At 35.0% G+C, this 22,528-nt stretch overlaps 1 protein-coding gene across 2 annotated transcripts in view; it reads left to right on the top strand.

Moving 5' to 3' along the window:
• The window catches only part of LOC118738860 (cell death protein hid-like), a 68,475-nt gene extending 46,221 nt beyond the window's left edge, over positions 1–22,254 (top strand). Inside the window, exons 2-5 of one of the 2 annotated variants that reach the window (XM_036469871.1) lie at positions 10,361–10,450; positions 10,988–11,534; positions 13,258–13,447; positions 21,728–22,254. In XM_036469871.1, the coding sequence (XP_036325764.1) occupies positions 10,361–10,450; positions 10,988–11,534; positions 13,258–13,447; positions 21,728–21,808 (908 nt within the window). In that variant the 3' untranslated portion in view covers positions 21,809–22,254. The remainder of the gene's footprint in view (positions 1–10,360; positions 10,451–10,987; positions 11,535–13,257; positions 13,448–21,727) is intronic. The other variant, XM_036469872.1, reaches the window with a different exon arrangement.
• Positions 22,255–22,528: the final 274 nt, after the last annotated feature.

Raw genomic sequence — 22,528 nt, 5'->3', positions numbered from 1 at the left:
CCCCAATCACCCCTGAAAATTTCTTTGATATCGGGCAAGCCGTCTAGAAGGAGTATGCGAACAGGAAGTTTTGCCACTTAATTTTATATATATAGATACATGGAAAAAATATTTTTTGATTTCAAAGAAAAAAAAAACGGTGGTATATTTGTTTCGGTATAGAACAATGCTAGCGCGTGAGACCATTAAAATTCCAACTTTACTTCTTTCTTTTTTTACCACCCTAATTTATACACTTGAAGGCAGGTAGATCATACGTGGCGTATGCGCAACTATTAGATTAATGTACTGATGGCGCATGAAGCGTAACGTTGCATTAATTTCAGATGTAGAGATACATGTGTGTATATGTTTGTATGTGCAATGGCATTAACATGTCTACATATCTATGCACATATTTAAATATGCACATGAGTTCTACTAATGTTTTTGTTAGTGGCTTAATTAGCTACAGTTGTTATACGCTTGAAGGCTGCAAGCCTGGATGACGACTTGACTTACTCTACAACTAATGATTACAGAATGCAACAACTTCAGCGTCGTTGTCTGGAGGTGGAAGGATTCCGACTTAGATTGAAAACCCTGCACAAATGTACTAAAACCTCCAAATCTTTTTTCCTTCTCAGGTAAAATTTTGTTTGGCCATATTAAGTTTGCAATTTTTTGTCCGACTGTTTTTAGAATAAGTGTAAAAATATATGTAAAATTAATCTCGGATAGAAACATGTAGTTCGGCCACGTAGTGCAAAATTCCACGAAGAATAATTTTGTAAAACAGTTTAACCCATTATCTCTCTCACGCAGGGGTCGTTTTGAGCACTTTTTGGAAAGTCTAAATAAAATGTCTGTGGACTTTCATGTTCTTTGTATAAAGATTTTTTCTGAGAGTACCCCTAGTAAAATTTTTCGGCGTATAATTTTCTGCAACATTTTAACCCTCTAGTGACCTTCCTTATGCTACTTTTTGCAGACATTGCAAAAAAAAGAGTTAAAAACGACTCTTTAGTGAGAGAGCTAATGGTTTGAAATGTGCTACGAAATTATTCCTCGCGAAATGTTATTATATGTACTCAACCTACATACATATTTCGCTGCGATAAGAATTTTAACCTTTTTCCACTTATGCTTAAAATACTTAGGCAAAAATTTCCCAATTTAAGATGGCCATAAAAAAAATTTTACCCAGAATGCAAAAACATCTTTCATCTGGAGTTGAAATCATTCCGCTCCCAAAAATGCTGTTGCACTGTGTAACTTGAGGAGCTTAAGAATTGATTGTGCAACTCGAGAAAAGTAGACGAAAATATTAACTGCTAAAATGAGCAAATGATTAAATGTTTAAGTGACGAAAAACTCTAAAATACAAAATGGTGGACCCAATATGGCGAAATCCTTATTGTTAAGGGTTCTTAAGCTCTCTGATAACGAATCTAAAATCAGATAATATTCTTACTAACATGTTATTAATACGCCAGGTACGTACGCTCGATTTCAAGATTTCCATGATAAATGATAGATCGTATATAGATCCGCCACATAAATTTGTAAAATCTGATATCAGATTCGTACTCAGAGACCTTAAGAACCGATTAAATTTTTTGTGCCGACTTAATATTTTTGCCGCCATATTGAGTCTGCCATTTTGAATTTTACTCATCTGACTTCAGATTTTTAATCACCGACCCAGAAAGCCCCCCATGGAAAACGTTTCAAGCTAATCGGATTAACTTAAATTTTTGTCTGCTGGCATATTGGGTCCGCCACATCGCACTCTACATATATCTACAGTATACAGTATAACTGTATCTTTATCCAAAGCAACGAGAAAATCACTTTTCTCTTGGTGGAATATGTCTCGCTTTTCTATTTAGCTAGAGGGTGCTCAGACTGCGCATTCATTCTCATTCATTCTAGCACTCCTACTTTCGGCTTTCAAAGCCATTGACAGAAACTTGATGATATCATTAAAAGGCATCGACGGCAGGCAGGTGTGAAAATGATACTGAAGTTTTATTCCATTTATACATAACAAATCTTTAAACTTGAACTACCAATATGCTTACTTATCCATATGTACATATGTAAACATATGTATGTACATACATACATACATATTCAATGAATATTATTCATGTGTACAAAATTTCATACAATGCATAAAAAGATCTTCAATCATTTTCGTTGTCAAAGCATCATATTGAATAATACCCGATCCCCTTCTTCACTCTAACCGCCTCTTAGCTTAATTAAAACAACAACAAGTAATTGATTCTAAAAAGCTTTATTGTCTGTTTCGAATCGGAAGATTCAATCAGTAGAACAATAAAGAAAATAAAAAAAAAATCTTAAAATGCAATAATGTAATCATGATTTGCAAAAATGCTGTCACAGATTGTACAAAATGTTGTAATTGCTATTTAAATAGTTAGAACAACATAATGCTAATAATAACAAAAACAAAAAAAATATAACTGGTATTGAAATATGTATATAAAATCATGCATGTAGAAAAACCATAAAAAAAAACATTTGAACAATAAATCGCCCCGCACAGCTATTAAAAAAATGTTGTTGCATTGAGGTGGGCAAAAAATTTACTACATACAAAACCACAGCGAATACTAAGCATATGGATTTTTTTTACTTTGTAAAGTATATTAATGTTAACCGCTGGAAGGGAATGGTCGTTGTGCTGGTTATTCCTCTTTCTGATAAAATTTATTCCCTGTTGCTTGGGGAGCAACTCATGCCAACAAGTTGCTTTTGTTTTGTTTCTGGGATGACGTTTGCGTAGAGGGAACTAGCATGAGCACTACTCTCAGCCTAGCAGCTACACTTGCGTACTAAAACTTCTCCACAAACCACTCTTCTAGCGGCACTGCCAATCAAGGTATTACGTCATGCAGTTAGGCCAATAGGACTAGAAAGACTGGAAAATCTACATACCTGGAGGCGGGAGTAATTTGATCCAATTCTTTTAAAATTAATTTTAGTAACAAACAGCTTGTAATTTGAAATTGAAAATTGTTTATTCATTTGAAACAAATTTTTATTCTTATTTTAGCAAAAAAGCTCGGTTATCAAACTGTGACCATTAACACTGGATAGCCTAAAAAATCTAAATACCTTGAAAGCCGGACAGTGGTCATTTGACCCAACTATTTTAAAATCAATTTTAGTAACAAAGAGCTTATAGTTTTAAATTAAAAAGTCTTTATTCATTTTAAAAATAATATAAAGCTAAAAGTTTCGTTTTTATTTTCTTAGTTTAGTATTAACAAAAAACTTAATATTCATACATATTTGCCAATAGGGCCAAATGTCCCCTTTCCGTATTTTTAGGCAGTTGTACTATTTACATAAGTTTGAAACACATCAATAATATATGAAAGGTTTTAAATTAATGTGTATGCTTTTCCAATAAAAGTCACGAAAAATAACTGCCAAAAAAAATATTGTACCGTAGAGTAACAGGGCAATTCTGGCAACTATCTTGAAATCTATTAGCTGTCTTTCGAAAGACTAATTGAAATATATGCTAACGAGGAGGTCTTAGCGTTATTTTGTTAGTCTCTTAGGAATAAGTTTTCTTAAAATCAAATGAAATTAAAAAATATACATTATTATTTTTAAAATAATAAAAGATAAAAACTAAAAAAGAAAAAATATATTAATTAATACAAAAAAAGAATAAAATAATAAAATAAGTTAAGTGAAATTAAAAAATAAAAAAAGATAAACGTCACTAAAAATTATATGAAATAAAAAAATATAAATGTTTCTAAAAATTTAATGAAATAAAATGTGTATATTTTTTAAATAATGAAAGAATATTAAATTCAAAAAAGAACACCAAAAAAAAAAATTAAAATGGTTCCTATATATGAAATGCATTAAAAAAAATATTTTTCTTTTTAAAACAATAAAATCTTAAAATTAAAATAAAAATAAAAAGAGTTTCTAGAAATTAAATGATATATTAACATTTAAAAAAATTCGATTGAAAAAGTAGAAAAAATAAAAATTTAGTGAAACAAAAAAAATATTTTTTTAAATAATATAATCTAAAAATTTAAAGACAATTAAAAAAACAACACTAACTGTCGGTTTCACGAAAGCAATTTAAGTTAAATATTATTTTTTTCTGCCAGTTTCCAAATGCGTATCGCATAGCGGTCAAAATTCAGATTACCCTATAAAGACGTCTTAACCGCCTTCAATCGGGACCAAAATTTTTACGTCGTATCATCGACCTTAGCAGTATCGATTTTGGGTATTAAATGAAAAAAATATTTTTAATTTTTTGAGTCTCGATGGACCATCTGGCCTTGGACCCCATTGCGACACGGCTTAACCGACTCCAATCGGGACCAACATTTTTTTGTGCTATCTTCGACTACGGTTGTATAGACTTTGAGTAGGTGTTGGCAAAAAATTTAATTTTAATTTTTTAAGTCTCTATACTCTATTACTACGGGAATATCGCACACGAACTCCAAGTATTTGGCATTCAAGTACATTTACTTTCAGTTTTTTGTAGTACTTATTTGGATGGCTTATGTGGATCGTTTAATTCTTTACTATATTTTACAGGATATATTCTATTGTATTCTACATACTTTTCCTTGTAGATTTTATTTTTGTGCGCCTTTACATTTTAATTTAGGTTTTTTTAATTGTCTCAATTCATGACATAATTACTCTGGACTCTTCGTTTTCATGCTTCATTGAAGGTGATAGAATACTTAGTAAGTAAGTTTACTACATTTCATGATGCATTTCAATGCAACAATTGCAATTATTCAAAATATACATAAGTTTACTGCGCATAGATACATATGTACATAAAAATTTGCTAAGTCATAATCATCTTCTAATGCCGTTTAAATGCCACCAGTGCTACAGAGCGAATAGTTAGTTACTTTGCTTTGCTTGTTGTTTTCGTACTCTATTGGTTGTTGTTGTTGTTGTTTCAGCAAAAAAGCAAAAAAGTATGCATTATAAAATAAAATGACAGCGCGAATCTACCAAGTGTTACGCTGTAATGAAATTAATGATGCTACTACATTTCAAGGTTAGCACAGCGCAGCAACAGTCTCAGTTGAATGAAGCTTTTAGCCCAACATCAAAGTGGCCAACGAGCAAGCGAGCGACTCACGTGTGCAAACAGCCAGCGGTGGCCATTGTCAACAATTGCAAATGCATACTTCATTGTCATCGCGAAGCAAAGCAACAAAAGCAACAACAACAAATAAATAAGCGATCAATAACAGCTGCAACGAAGTACTCAAGCACATGCTGCTGTGACATCAAACGTGTTTGCACTACGAGAATCAGCAAAATGTTGCCCATTTGGCTGGTTGGCTGGCTGTTAGCGCGGCAAAATTAGTGACCAACTATTTTTTTTTTTTTTTTTTTTGTAATTGTTGCTTCCATTTTTTATTTTATTTTTTTATTTTTTTCCCACCATATCTAAACTACGCTTTTGTTTTTGCATTTTTCAGCTGCTAAGGAGTGGTCGCCTAAGATCGTGCCATTGCTTTACGTTGCCGCAAGCAACAACCATACTGCTATTAGCTACTCTAATGTTAATAACAACAAATTTGCGCTATATTAGCTTTTGTTGTCTGCAGCCAGCGACCGTCGATAATCAAATTAAATATTTGCACAGCTGAGCGCAAGGTTTGACATAGCTTTTGAACACACGCCTCCTCTACCCGTCCTCCTGTCTCTCTCTACCTCTTCCACTATTTTTTTTTTTTTTAAAGGCGGCTGCTGCTGTTATTTTATTTATTTGCAGCATAGCCGTTGCTCTGTTAGTTGTTGCATTTGTTGCAGCTATTAACGTGCGAGAGAGATCAAGGATAGGAGGTCAAATGTGCAAAATTACGCCACTGTTTTAGAGGCTACCCCGTCCATGCTGTGTTGTTAGTGGTAGCGGCTGGTTACAAATTGTTTTCATTTTTTATTAAGAATGCCTTGTTTTTCTGTTGTTTGTTTTTAGGAGAAAAAAAAAATCGATTTTAAAAACAAAATTGTAGTTTATAATGTTTATAAAACATTTTTGATAATTTGAAAAAAAAAATTCAAAATGCAATAATTTTCCTCAAACAATTACTTCTGAGATTAAAGCCAGCATCTTCTGTCCTGCAACGGGTTGTGCTCTTGGGTGGCAACCAGAAAATTGCACCGCAACTAGCAAGATAAGAGATTCTTTTCAGATGTGAAGCATCAATCTGGTTTTTCGGGAAACCGAATGTGGTTACGGCTATTTTATCCAGGTTTTTGTTCCACCACGTATTCTATCTGGTCTTATGCTAAATGTTTTCGACACAGGATTCACAATGGCTGAGGTCAATGGTTTAGCTCAGTTCAAGGTCGAGTAAATTGTATACCTTGCGTTTGCCAATTTTTAAGGGAATCCTGCAGAAGTACATCGTATAAACCCCGGCCTGTCGCGCTTGGTCTTTGGTAGGCGTTAGCGGTTATTCAAAACAGATGTGCATATGCTCTGATAATGAAATATTTCCACAGGCTCCTGTAGAGGCAGCGACTCAAAATATGTGGGATCAGCACAAATGCGCGCTGAGCAATTGATTAGCGCTTGCGTGTTTTCTACGTGAGTTACGTCCACTTTCACTGCGACCAGGTCCTTACCGCGCCACCCCCGTGTTCGACGTCGCGCTCGCGTCTCCCGCCCTCTCCCCTCCTTTCGCAATTATGCACTGGTGGCATTATAACCGTTTAGAAAAAAGGAAAATAATAAAATAACTTCTGAAACTGCTTTTTAATGTTCAAGTAATGGGAATTATTGTGTATGGTGTTATTGAAATTGTATTTGAAAAAAAATCAAATCAGCTGCTATACAGACATGATGCAATAATACAAGGTGGTATCAATTGTGACAGCTCGATTTGACACTGCCTTAGCTCAGTAGAACGAGAAGAAAAACGAGAAGAAATTAAGCCCCATTTGAGGGAAAACTATAAAATTTCAAATTTTTTCTAAACAAAATTTGCTTTCTTATAGTATATTCGAAATGAAATGAAATAAAATAAGATAAAATACCTTTTTAAGAAAAAAAATGTGTATACTGAGAAAAAATAAAAAATATTCAACTATATTATGAGGCAAAGAATTGTTAAAGAAGTAACACTGTCTCACCTAAGGCAGTCAATATGGCGGAATTAGAGCGAGAAGTTGCCAACCGATAACACCTTATATTATTGCATCATGCTATACAGATACTACCTGTTCAATGTGCCTTGATTTAATTGTATTTTTGGAGTAAACAGAGTTCTTTTTCCTTCTGTCAATAAACTGGCCTTTTGCCGCCTACAACCGGGGAAATGGATTTTTCTTAGATGCTTTTATGAAGGCACGTAAAGGCATGCGGGGAGGTTCGCTACTGCCTACCGAAGGGCAACCGCCTTAGCAGATGTTGGATGTTGCTCCATCCATGCTAAAAGTTCCATCTTTCTATCTTTTGTCCCTAGATAGGAGATTATTTCTAACTGACAAATCATTTAATTTCCATCGTAGCTTAATGCGAGGATAAAGTTCAAAAAGTGCGAAGCGCAATATGTAAATAAGTATTTGCATAAATTACATTTGATATAAAATACTCATTAAAAAAAATTAAAGAAGCAACATTTTCACATATTTACTAGCGCAACAATTAACCAATATTATAAAAGAGCTCAAGTTACATACAAGCGATAAGATGCAATTGCATTTATTACTCGTGTCGAAAAAACGCGTATGTTCACATGCACATATGTATATCATCTATGCTAATTCGCAATAAATACATGTCAACATTCAAACTTTGTTGTATGTGTACATGTGTGTGCGTGTATGAAATTTGCAACTTCCAGATTATACTTTATTGTACACTTAGTTTGTATAATTTCATGCAAATTATATGCAATTTTTATTGGCACCTTTTTGCGTTTCTTTTTTTTATGCATATCTGCATACATATTTAGTTTTCGATTCTTATTTCCTTCTTTTCTCTCTTGCTCTTTGACGCCTTCTTATGCTTCATTGATTTTTATGAGTTTTTTGCTGTTTGCATTAAAACGTTTTAAATGCATTAAGAGGTACTTGCATTTCATTTACCTACATTCTTGTTGTTGTGTTGTTGTAGTTGCCTGCTTGCGTTTAATTTATCATGCCGATGGCACGGCTTGTACATGTGCAATATTTGTGGAAATAAATTTGCAACTTCAGAATATGGGTGTGTGTATGTGTACATATGTATGTGTGTGCCAACGCCTGCAAGGCGCTTGCTTTCAGGTGTCCAGTGATTTCTGCTTGAGTTGCCGCTAATTAGCTGATAAAATAAATAAAAATGCAGATTTGTTAGTTTTGAAATTGTACACCACTTGAGCTGGTGAAGTATAGCTTACTATAAATTTACATACATACATTCATATGTAAATATGTATGGGCAAGTGGAAATGTAGGTGGCTACGACAATTTTTTTTTTTGTGTAACGATGCGCAGGTGGCGTTGGTTGAATAATTTTGTAAGCGCTTTTTTTGCAGTTTAACAACAAACTTAAGTTTTCAGCAAAGAATAAAGCATTTATAGTTTAAGTGCAGTATACAAAAAAAAAAATTAAAAATTTTAGCGAAACAGTTTTACTGGTTAAGGACCTACTCATGTCTTTTTTCAAAATTGAAAAGAAATTTAACATAACGAAAAAATTTTAAGAAAATTCTTTTACACTTAACGAAAAGTCTTTAACCCTTAACGAAGAATTTGTTAATCTCAACGAATAGTTTTTTGACTACGAAGAATTTTTTAACTTAAGGAAGAATTTTTTGAACCGAAGGAATAATTTGTTAAACTTAACGAAGACTTTTTTAAACTTAACGAAGTTTTTTTTATTTATAGTTTTTAAACTTAACGAGAAAGTTTTCAATCTAACCCAAATATTTTTTTAAACATATCGAAACATGTTCTTGTTTAACGAGAACAGTATTAATTTTAAGAAAAAAAAGATGTATACAAATTGAAAAACCTTACATTGTACCATAGGAGTATATAATGGAAAAACAATTTAACTTAACGAACCGTTTTTTATACCTCACGTAGAATTTTCTTCAGCTAACGAAGAATTTTTTTACTCTTAACGAAGCATTTTTTAAACCTAACGCAGATTTTTTCAACTTAAGAAAGTGTTTTTCAACTTAATCTCAATTTTTTTAATAATCTTGAGAAATTTTTAAATCTAAACGAAATATTTTTTTTAATATTATCGAAAAAAAAATAAGAAGATAAAAACCTTACAAAGTTCGAATAATTTCTGGTTAAGGATATCGATTCAATAAAGTTTATTTATCGAAAATTTTTTGAGGTAAACGAAACCGCTGTTTGTGTAACTGATCAGCTATAAACAATATTTTTACTAGAGAAAATATCATTAGCCTCAAACGAAGCTATTATAAACTCAACAAATTTCTTTAAATTAGCGAATATTATTTAACTTTTTTTTTTTTTGATATTTTGAGCTTAATAAACGTTTCCCAAACTTAACGAAACAATTTTAAACTTTTTCAATACTTATGAAAGACCATTATTTTTTATTAGCAATGTCTATCTTAACGGATATTGAAGATGGTATGAACTTAACGATTGACTTTCTATGTAATTTTGAGTTACATGAAATCACTTTTGAGATTATCGATCAGTAATTAAACTTAACGAAAAAATACTTAGCAATAATTTTTCATGATTTTAAGCTACACGAAAGCTTCTCAAAACATACCAAAAAACTTTAACAACTCAAATTCGTTCAGTACCAATGAAATTAGCGATAATGGAGTGCTACATTTAAGGATAATGTAACACTAAACGAAGCTATTGCATATTGCCCGAACGTGTTTTAAACTTATCGAAAAAATAATAAAGAAAGCATTTTTAAGCTTAGTTTTATAAACCTAAAATTTTTGTAACTTGTCGAAAATTAATAAAAAATGTATTTTAACCAAGAGTTTGTAAACTTAACAAAGCACTTTTTAAACTTAACGAAACTTTATTTTATTTGTATATGAATACGCACGTACTCATATTTGAACTCAGTGCAACAATATAAGAATCTCAATGAAACTTCACTCAATTAGAAAAAATTTGATTACCTAAAAAATTTGACTGAAAATTCACAAAAGAATACCTAACATCCGATAAGTTTCAAAATAATTTATCTGCAATTGAATGCAAATTTTAACTTAACGAAATTACTTTCCGTTCGAAATTAATATTAATATCATAATTTCGAAAATATTAAATTAACGGATAACTTTTAACATGACTTAAATTATTTCTCTTTTTTCTGTTTTCTATTATATCTTAGCTCAACGGATGTTAATCAAGCATCACATTTGCGTCCAATGCAGAGGTATTGAAAAATGTATGTCGCAGAGAAATTCAGAACTTTTACCATGTAAATATTTTTTTAATTTGCATATTTATGGTTCAACCTAATTTCGTGACAATATTCTACAATTTCATGCAAATTTTTTAAATAGCCAAAAATAATAAGAAACTCATCCAAATAATTTAAACTTAACGAAACACCAAAACTTAACGAAACGCATTTACTAGCTTTGAAACTATAATTTGAAGTAACATTAAAACCCGTGAATCCTTCTAGACTACAGTTTTAACCTAACGAAACCTTTAAAACTTAACGAAACATTCAAAACCCCACAAAACTTGTGTAATGTGCAGAAAACAGCTTTTTAAATAACACTAGCAGAAGAGAATCAGGTTGTCAACCACAAAATTAAACGAGTTATTTTCTAAACCTAAAAAAATTTTCCATAAAATAAACAAATCGCAATTACAAGCCAAAATGGTAATTGAATAATCTAAATTAGCAATTTAACAAGTAGCATCATACACATTTCACTCTTACTTTTATTTTTTAAAACTTTAGTTCCATCAATCACTAACACGCCCGCATCTTCTTCTCTTCCAGATACGCCAGCCTTCCAATATCCACCACCAGCCAGTCCATGCTGCCATGTGCACAGCCCCTCGCCATTTACCACAGGCAGTGTCGGCGGCGGCGGCGGCGGCGGTGGCGAAGTATTCTTTCCACACAACCGCAGCACACCACGCACCCCACGCACCAGTGTTAGTTTCGCGGCCGGTGAGGAAACCACATTCTTCCGCCATCACAATGTCAGTGGCGGTTGCAGTAGCAGCGCCCCACACCTGCAGCCACCACAATCGGCACCACCAATGCCACCCAGTAGTCATGCCGGTGCGCATAGTCAAACAGCGCCACAACAATACCAGCAATATTCATATCCACACTATCAGTATACACCACCACCGACACCGCTCACAGCCAATGCCAGCACCAGCACAAGCACCTGCACCGGCACCGGCAATATGTTCGGTTCAACGGAGGCGACAACGCATCAGCGCACTTGTGTAGCGTCGACGTCAACATCGACGCCGTCCTGTAGTTCGAAGGGACATGCGCGATTGCATCGCAGCTTCTCAGATGCACAGAAGCGGTGAGTAAATAGCAATAAAGAAGAAACATTACTTTGTATAAGAAAAGTTTTCAAAAACTTAACGAGGGGTTTTCGAACATAAAAAATATAATCCTCGAATAGAACTAAGCTATCTAAGCTTAATAAGAGTTTTCGAAACTCAGCGAAAGTTTTTTAAAACTTAACGAAAATTTTGTAAAAACCTAGCAGAAGGTTTCTAACAAAATCATAGATGACGTTGGTTTTGTAGTTTACGCAACTTAACGAAAGCTTTCAAGATTTAAAACAATATTTTTTTTTTTATGATCTCTACGAGCATCTTTAAAAATGAACGAAAATTTTCAAGACCTTAACTAAAAACTTGCAAACTCAACGTAAGATTTTGAATTTAAGTTTTCGTATCTATACTCAAGATTTCAAAACTATTTAACGAAAGCTTTCAACCACGAAAGTTTTTGAAACTGCGCAAACTTTTTCACAACTTAACGAAAGTTTTCAAAGCTCAACAAAAGTTTTCAAAACTTGACGAAAATTATTCAAACTTAACGAGCGTTTTCCAAATCTAACGAAAGTTCTTGAAACTTAACGAACGTTTTTGATACCTAAGGAAATTGAATTAACTACATTTTAGCTGACAAGAGTCAACTTAGGTACAATCATACTTACATACTAATTTTGCCATACTTATTTTGTGATTAAATCACATACTTAAAATACTACTTCAACTCATTATCAGCTCAAATATTCTAAAAATTTATATTTCAATTTGTAGTTTAAATACTCATTTTATTATCGCCTGGGAACGCCTACCCTATACAGTAGTGCTACAACAATACACATAAAATCCAATAAAGCGCCAACTGCTGATGATAATCAAATGAGAATGCACAAAAGCGTAGCGGGCGTAGAAACAAACGCCATGAAAGCTCGCGATCAACGACCGGCTGACTGGCTGCTAGCTGGCCGGCTGCATGCGACGACAGCAGCTCCCGCAACGCATTAATGCGCCATTTAGATTGCGAAATCTCACTGCGCCTCTAGTATACAGACATACATACATATATGAGTGTGCTAAAAATATCAATTCCCATGACATCTTTTCACGCACCAAGTGTGTACTGCGCGTCAATGCTCTCGGTCAGTTGGTGACAGCACCAGCTACAGGCGACTTATACAAGCCCCCAGCTTCCAATTGCTATCAGCTAAACAGCCGCTCATCAGCCGGCGTTTGAGGCTTGATGTTAATTACAGTACTAGCAGCACATACATACATACATATGTATCGACATGACCAACGACAACTTGCTGTCAAGATAATACCTACTACCCCCACAACGGAACGGCTCTTCGGCGCATATGTCGATCGGCACATATGTCGATCGGCACATCTCGATCGTCGCCACTTTATCGCCACATAAATATTTCATCATGGGAATGAGTACAGTTGCTTGATTTCTTCTCACCCCTTCTCGTCACCTTCATTCAGTTATGGCACATACGCTTTTACGCACAATTATTGTATTTTATTGTGCGCTAATTGCAATTTGTGTATTCTGATAAAATTTTTAAATTTATTACACTCGCTTATGAGATTTCTTAAGAATTCAGCATGATTTTCACTTTCTTACATTTTCATATTATTGCTGATTTTTTTATGTTTTCAAAATGATTTTTCCTTTTAGATGCCTTGCATTGTTTCAGCGCTTTTAATTTATGTCTATTTTTTTTGTTTTGATTTTTTTAGCTCGCGTCGCACATCAACCGCAAATGATGATGAACGCGAGTGTCATAGTGAGCATGAAACCAGCTGGGATGAGTTCGATGATCGTTATGAAAATTTTACAGCAGGCCGTGAACGTTTACAGGAATTCAATGGGCGAATACCGCCGCGTAAGAAGAAAAAGGATGTGCCAAAATCGAAGTCAGAAAAGAAGGTGAGTACAAAAAAATAGGGCTGATGAAATGAAGTTTATTCTTTGAAGGCCAATCTTGAAGACCGTGTGAATGAATATCTTAACCTTGTACTAACTCAGCTGTCCGGCAAACTATCCTTACTCAGACGCGTCTATCTTTTTTGGTCTTAACTGTATTGCTTAACAGCTTAACATCCGAATAGAAAAATAGGCGCGTCTGGGTTAGGATAGTTTGTCTGACACTGTCGAGTTAAGGTAGTATTTCACGTGGCGTCAATTTAGACGGCTATCGACCAGTTAATTCTTGAATGCAATTCACTTCTGCATACGCATTTCTAAATATCAGAGTATTGATCAAACAGGTCTTACTGTAACTTTGCTTGGCCTTCCTTAATATCGAGTGGACTTTTAATAAGAGAAAGCCGCAAGTTTTCTAGAAAAACTCAACACCTCTATTTTATCTACATATGTAGCGGCATGGGACACGACATCTATCCAGAGAGGAGTGAGATGAGCTACAGAAAAGGAGGAAACTTCCTACCACTATTTTGCGTTATTTTCGTCAACAACCTGTTGGAGACTCTGCAATTATTGTCAGAGGAAAATGTTAAGATAACCTGTAGGAAATTTTTCAAGAATACCTGAAGTTTTTTGTAAACAGGGACTTGGTGCAAGCCCTTATAAAACGGTGCTCGCTTCTTGAGCAAATATTTAGGCGACTTCTAACACTAAGCGCCGAAATGCTGGCTACACCCCCGATAAGCTTACATCCAAATAGCGATGTGAACTCATATCTTTCTATTAAAGTATTTTTGGGCGTTATTAAAACGTGACATCTGCAAAGAAGGTACTCTTCGGTTTCCTGTACTTTTACTTCCTCCAGCTTCCACAAAATTCATTGTAGGTAATACCCAGGCTTCTGGCGTAGTTGCCAACCGGCCAACGCCTCTGTATCAGTCGGCTCTCAACAGGAAAAGGACCCTTAAGGTCCTGTAGAATTAAATTTCGGTCTTATATTGGACGGCATTTGAGAAATTATATTACTATGCTATTCAGATTGAAGTGATTTATGTTTTGTGAAGGTGCCTAGGGAAATAGGTTTATATAGGCCATCCATTCGGTAAGTCCTTAAAGTTTCGACGCATTTGGCCCTCAAAGCTCTTCCCAGTTTTTAATGGTTATACTCGTACTCTAAATCTGAATACTACGATACTGTAACATAAAATCGAACGAACTGCTACTGGGTAGATGTACATGCTGGGCAGATATACGTGGGGTTATACCTTTTGGGCAAGGGGCAATACTGAATGAAATGATAAGGAGTCGGCTCAATGAAATTAAAGTTGACATAGAAGTCATAACTGATTATTTTATGCCTGTTTGGCACTTCAATATAAATGGGATCCAGAACTGCCAGTAGCAGAGGGGGGTATGTATATTCATCTGCACTGATGATTCAAAGATGGAACATGGAACCGAAGCCGGTGTCTACTCGAAGTAACTGCAGATCAACCGGTCCTTCCGTCTACCGAACGATTCCAATCTCTTCCAAGCAGTGTAAATGTGTAAATGAGTCGCCTCATTAGATGGCCAGAAGCTGTTCAGTGAGCGGATAGCCACTGTTGAGTAATCACGTTAGGAAAATTGATGAGTAAAGTTGATTATACCGTGGCCGCGACTCGTGACTGTGGTACACACGAGAAGACTGTGAGATCACAAGATTATTATGGCCGCGGCTTAGTAGGAAAACGACAAGGGCATATTGAAACTCAATAGATCTGCAGTAAGAGTCCTTACCCGCATCATAACAGGACACTGTGCTAAAGCATCAATGCTTCAATAGGCTGCCATGATGAGCAGGAAGAAGAGTCAATTGACCACATTCTGTGTCGATGTGCGGACTACAGACGAAGCGCTTCAAACACTTGGGTTTACGCTTCTTCCTCGGCTGCATAAGGGATAATAATTCGGTTCAGTAGAATAAGGACTTGAAGCTACCATTTCGATTATAGGTACGTGTGTCCTGGACATTTCTGTCTCCGAGTAAAAATATGGCATATTCCACACACGCGCTACTAACCTAAACTAGCAATGACACTCAGATATGGTCAACTGACTTCTAGAATTTCTTTTCGCTATCATATCGAGCCCAAGGCGCCAAAATAAAGTAAGCGCGACATTTTTTTTTTAATCTTTCATTTCTGCATCAAAAGCAAAATTTTGAAAAAAAAATTACGCTTACGTTATTTTGGCAGTTAGGGCTCGATATGTTTTAGTATATGGAAAGTTGTGTGCCTTGTTCTGCATTTACTGTGCTGTTGTGGTATGAATTTATTGTCAAGGCGTGTATATATGTTTTAGACGGGACCAATTTCTTTTACATGCTAGCCTGAAAGTATACCTCCTGTGCCTACTTAATAATTCCTCAGCTGTTTCGTTGTTGTAAATACTGAAAAGGCCCTCAACCCAGCCAAGGGAAAACCAAATATGTCTTCTGAAGTGACACGCGCTCTTCTATTTTGCAGTTTGTCAGTAAAAAACCGTAAAAAAAGTGCTTTTCGACTATCCTTATAGATTCTTTTAAATCCTTAAAGTAGCGCTTGAATTATGTTTCCATATAATTTTCTAGTTTCGAGTCGCTGGCATTGTTGGAAATATTAGAACAGATGAAGTGTATGTAGTCGTCAAGCTGGAAATGGATTTCTATTAAATTTTTCTACCTCTTTTCCAATATTTATGAAAATTCCATGGAAAAAGTCTTTTAGGAATTAGTAATTGAACAGGCTGACCCTTTATTTATTTGCAAAAAATATGAACTTTCTGAGAATATTCGAAATCAGAAGTAAGAATTTGAATAAATATTCAATTCAAGCGTTTATCCTTTAGTAGCTTCTAGAAATTTATTTCTGCTGCCCTATGGATAAAAATGGATAAAGTGCTGAATGAACAGCTATAAAGAACATATATGTATATTAAAAAAAACTTCCATAACAACCTTTGTACACATAAATAGTAAATATAAGTAGAATATCAGCCCATAACTACAGGTGTTCTTTATTATTCAAGTCGTAAATTGCACCATTGTGCAGGGCACAAACAAACTTATTGCATACACACATATATAGTGTGTGGAAAAAAACTTTAATATGACACAGTTCATTCATTTATAGACTTACATGAAGAACGCTCTTTAAAATTCTTTGTTTTCGAAACACTTGTGGGCATATGGAAAACAGCAAGAAATAAACCTGCGAGCGCAATTTCTGCACAATAAGTGATGAGCGAGAAATTAAAAACTACTGCAAAATAAAATAGTGGAAAAAAGTGGGTAGCAAATTTTATTACGCTGCAGCAACACTAAATGCAAAATACAAAATCCAATCTAAGTCACAGGCGTGCTAATAGATATGCGGGCCAATGGACACGAGCAACCGCTCAATCAACCCACTCCGGCTGTTGCCCCGCACCCCCCGTACATATGTACGTATGTATGTGTGCACAGTAGGGTAGTCCAAAAAGGCATGGTGAAAAACAAACCATCTAGAATTCAGCTATATCGTAAAAAATATACCTCTGTTTTTTTTTTTGTTATTAAATAAAAAATATTTAGAGGTCTATTTTTTCGTTAGGGGGTGAGAGCATTAAAATTGCGACTTTGTTTTCCTTTTTTTTTTTGTACCACCCTAATGTACAGTAAAATATGTAAGCGCGCTAGCTAACAAGTCAGCCCGCACGGTGTACAGTCATTTGAAAAGCAAGCAGGTTTCTAGGCGCTTCCACGCGGTGGCACGTTGCGGAAGCGCGCGCGCGTCAATTCTCAGTTTTTTCCCCTTGTTTTGATACTAGAGTTCGCTTACTTTATTGACGCCGCCAAGCTGCGCAATTAAATTTTATCGCGAAAAATACGAATTTTATTGTCATTTGAATCCGCAACACCGGCTGGTGGCTAGCTGATTGCCTGCATTGTCGCCTCACTGGCTGGTTGCTATACTTTTTCCAGATTTTTTATGACCAGCGCTTCTAAACAGAAACTGCAAATCTATGCAGTTTTTACGAGCGCTTTGCGATTTGCTTATTTTTGACGTTAATTTAATTTATTTCAATTAAATAAAAATTTTTTTTTTGTTTTTTTTTTGTTTCAGTTTAATTCTTTGTTGATTTTATTATCAGTTGCTTGTTGCTTTGTATAGCAAATAAGAGCTTTTTAACTGCATAAAAACTTTTTGTTAAAAAAGATAGTTTTTCGTAGATATTTTTTTGCTACAAAAACCACTTTCAGCAACTTTATGTCGCTGACTCATTGCAGCCTCTAGGCTCACAGCTGTCATTGTAATTGGTACATAAGTACTTGCGTTGCAGTTTTTTTTGCACAAGTTTCTTTGTATTTTTATTTTTGAAGCGATAAGCAATTTTCTGCAATGCCTTTATATGTTAATGAACTTTTCTAGTTGTTTACCGAAGCGCGTAATTACAGTTTCAAATTTCAGTTGCATTTGGCATGGCGTGATTACATATATATGTATATGTATGTATGTACGTAAAAGCAAGGGATTTATTTATTTAAATATTTGTGTGCTATTTTTGAACTAGAAGAGCAGGTGGCAGGCAGGTTAGTTATTGTTGGGAATAGAGCACTGCGACCCTAAAGACTATTGCAGCCCCGGCATAGATTTATGGCGTTCCAATTAATCTAGTATTCGAAAAAAAAATGTTGTTTGAGGTTAAACCTTTCAACTTCAGCACGACCCTACTAACAAGATTACCCCTGAAGTGTCTTTGGAGTTTGTGCATCAAGTCAGGGCATTGCTCTAACTTTTCTCCTTTCCTATGCTGCAGAAGGACTGTGAGCCGATTTGAAATTACCAATGTGTGCCGAAAACCAGGATGAATGGCACTACAGCATTTCAAGATTACAGCAGTCTGCATCGTGACGAAGTGTCTACTGATGTCGCCTCAATATCGTTACAAGGGCATCCGACGACACCATCTAAAAAACAGCTACTCTAGTTGAATGCATTATTTAGCCAGGCCAAATACCCTTCTTTCGTCCCCCGTTTCGTGATTGTCTGCTCAGAGCTCAACCAACACACAAAGCTAAACACTATAAGCAAAGATTTTCAGCTTAGCCTAGCGCAATTGATTAAACTCCTACATCTCCAGACGGAACCCAGACATATTCAGTATATATCTGTATCTAGATCCCCAGCAGCCCGATATCTGAGTTTACTAGCTAGTTAGGCGATCCGAAAGAAGGAGAACTACGAGGTTATATGTAATCGGATGTAAAAGACTAGTTTACGAACCAATTTCTATTCTGGGTTTCATGTTAGACACACGTTCTGAAACGACGAGTTCCAGGGCCGTGCTGCTTGGGCGAAAGTAAAGGAGAAGTTTTCATGCCGAGCCACTCCGGTGTTATCTACCAATCAAACAGCAATCCCTTGAATCAAAAATGTTTTCACCATTTCAGTTTATTTATTCTCTTTGCAGTGATGGTGTAAGTGACTTTTGAGTATCTGTATTAAGGTTTTATTGCTGATGGGGTTAGTTTGTAGAGGTTCTATTTCTCTCTTTAGCTGCTTTCGTCAATCTGCGTATTATACTTGCTGCAAACGTGCGGACTGCAGTCCATCTGTAGATAGATGAGCATATTTCCTATCATTATAGAAGGGAGCAGCGATCGTCCTAGTTCTACCTCAAGCATTTATCTGTTTTTTTTTTTTTGTTAACGCGATCACAATGAAAAGCAACATGTTCCGCACTTTCAACCCGTTCGGACGATTTGGACAGTACAGTAAGGGTGGTCTGTCAGTTGATAAACTAGGCAGGACTAAGAACATAAAAAAATATATTTTAAATTGTTTCTGATGAGAAATCCGTGCATGCGGTGCTTAATTAGAAGGCAATAGATTACGCTGAAGGATTTTTTAAGTAGTAAAAGTTAAAGCTTTATTCTATATTGATTTGGTTTCTTGATTTTTCCGATAGGGTAGAAAGCTGATTAATTTTGGAATGAATTTTCGTCCTCCCTTGTCAAGTTTGGTTTGAAGACAAACTGGTTCCGACAAGGGATGACGTAAATTTGTTCCAAAATAAATCATCTCTATTCTATAACTCTTCTTCGAAGACGATCGTTTGACGATATTTATTTATTTAGTTTAGTTCCTTTTCAGGTTCACTGCCCATTGCAGCTGAAAATAAATTTAACAAAATACAAATTTGAACGTATGTAAATTCCAAAGAAAAACAAAAATTACAACAAGTGTCCAAAATGCATTTCGCTTACACGCAATTTAACTAACAATGTAGAAAAATTATTAAAATTTCTACGGCTCCCTATTTGCATAAAAGCGAATTGCTGACAAACCACCCCAGCGCTTAATCAACATCGAATGAAGTGCAGTGAAGCAAAGCAAATATAATACAATAACCAAACAAAAATAGTAAACTAACTGACCGCAATTGTAATGAAATATTTATTTATTTTTTTTTTTTTCGTATTTATTCATATCAACTATATAAATATGAATACGTTTACTACACTCATTTACGTTTGCCACTTAAGCATTTGTATGACCAACTTGGGGTTACCCTTGGAATTGATATCAATTTTCGGCACATTTTTATTGTAATTATAAGCGCATTTGTTACATTTTTCCAATTTCGATAGAGAAAACATAAAAATTATTTATTGATAACAACATAAGTACTTGTGAAGATACCACATGCATACTTAAGCGTGGCATTATTGTTGAAGTTGCACGTGTGAAGTGGTCTTTGGGGAGGATTTTATGCGTTGCTGCTGATGAACATTGCCGATGGCACAGTTGAACTAAATATAAAACAAAATGTTGTTTGTGGTGGTTAGGGGCAGTCGTATTGCGGGCATTTGGCACTTTCAGGTGTTGCTAGCCGAAAAACAATGCAAGGGATGATATTGAATATGAGCTGCGTAAAAGTGATACAATAATACACTTAATAGCCTATTAAATGCTATTGAGATTAGTATTTGGGCACGCTTTTGATTTACATGCATGTTTGCAGTGAATTGAATACTTTGTTGATTTTCCAAATTTTTGTGGATATTTTCTACATACATATCTTCCTACACAAAAGTTTGTATAACTTATGCCAAGATTTCAACATGAAATTGACCATTGTCATGAGATGGGATTTACTTGTTTAGAGCTCTCATTGATCACTTCCCTTTTGTGAGCTTTTTAAAAAAAAATTCTTAGTAGTAAATGCTGCAAAGAATTTATAGAGGTACACTCTAAAAAATTTTTGTTTAAATTTGCATTTATTAGGATAGATAACCAGTTTCCTCTCTTAATGCATGCAAATTTACACACTGTGTAATAAAATTAAACACTGGCTGTTTACTTTTACATACTAAATTTGTCGCGTAGGGCAAAACTACACATAAAATATTTAAAACTGAGTAAATATGTATATAGTTATGTGTATATTTTAAACATCTCCTCTTCAAAACCAAATCTTGAACATCTTATGCGTATGTTTACACAGATTCTGGTTGAAAAATATCACTTTTCAGTAGTAGTTTTACATTCCCTTTTTAGAGTGTATGCCAGAAAGATGCAATAACGCATTTTGGCCAGAGTAAATTGCCATTGGAACTAAGAAAAGAGTTGTTGTTGCCACTGTAGTTCAAATCCATGCGTCAAAGTCTTGCTCCAGACGCCAACTTTTACCAGTAGCAGAAGCTGACATGAGTTGCCGCTTTGTGAACCATTTTAGTGATGTTTGGTACCCAGTTTAATTCCTTATCCTAAATAAAGCCTTGATATTTGGCCTGTTCAATCCTCTTCAGTGTTATAGCATTTTGGGTGACATTCTCAAGGAATGGAAAATTGCATGTCCAGGAAAACGTGGTGGAACTCATTCCTAAACCAAAACTAATGCGCAAGTTTTTTTACTAATCCCTGCTTCAAAGCAGTCAAGATTATTACATGAGTACAGGTAGCCACATTCGTAAATTCGTCGGCGTAGGCTAGCACTCTATTGCTGCTTGTTTTTACATTGATAACATCCCCTTGAGGTGTCCGGCTTTTTTTCGTAACTAAGTACACGAAACAACGCGTGTAGCAAAATAGGGGTGGGTTGATATTTTAAGGTCTATCCTAATATGTATGTGTTTATGCAACCGTAATAGATTATTCTCATTATTAATTCTTCCAATAGATCAATTTTCTACTTGCAATATACATAAGTCCGAAAAAGTCTATTTCGAATGAAGTAATATAATTTCTTTCTTTTTATTTCTTTCATTACTTCTCGCAGCAATTCAAATCCTTCATCTGGCCAACTGTCGTCACAGTAATCGTTGTAGCAATGGGTTGTGGCTTCCTTGTGGCGCGATGAGTGCCCAAAATGTGAAGCAGCCGCAGCATCAGCGTCAGCCGCAATACTTACTTACAATTAGAATGAAAAAGCAGCAGAAAAGCAATGCATACAAAAATAATTATTTACACTGAAAAAATAAAAAACAATATATAAACAAAATTGCGAAAGGAAACAAAAACCATGAATAAAAAGTGGCTAAACAACAACAAACACGTGAAATGTATGTTTTGAATGCAAAGAAGGAGTCGAAAAATAAATTTTTGAGGTGAAAGAACCTACACGACAAATGCGGAATGTGAAATTTTGAACGTTCGCAGCGCGTGGAATGAGGCGACTTATACGCCGCGCAAAAGTGAGAACAACCGGAGAGCCGAAACAAAAAGAGAAGCAAATGTGTGATTGAAGAAAGAATACAGTTTTGAAGAATGAAACTTTTTTGAATGAAATGCGTCGATCGATAAGGCGCCATGATTGTATTTGAATTGTAGCATTTAAAGCTTGAAGAGCAGCGGTGCCAAAAGTTTGCCGAAATTGGAAAACTCACATGAAAAGGTGTAAAAGAGAATAGGTTTATGATAGAAGCAGACAGAAAGTAGAGACAGCGCTCGCAATTAGCGACAACGAAACCGAATTTTTAGCAACGAAGCTTTTTTCTTAACTAAACAAACGAATTCAAAGTCGAAACGAAATGGTAGTGAAAGCGAAAAACTAAAAAAATATTTGTAAAGCTGAAGAGAA

This window comes from Rhagoletis pomonella, unplaced genomic scaffold (assembly GCF_013731165.1).
Source record: "Rhagoletis pomonella isolate Grant_MI unplaced genomic scaffold, Rhpom_1.0 Rhpom_scaffold_00005, whole genome shotgun sequence".
Taxonomy (NCBI): domain Eukaryota; kingdom Metazoa; phylum Arthropoda; class Insecta; order Diptera; family Tephritidae; genus Rhagoletis; species Rhagoletis pomonella.
The sequence above is the reverse complement of the archived record's forward strand: the minus strand, read 5'-3'. Positions and strand labels throughout refer to the sequence as shown.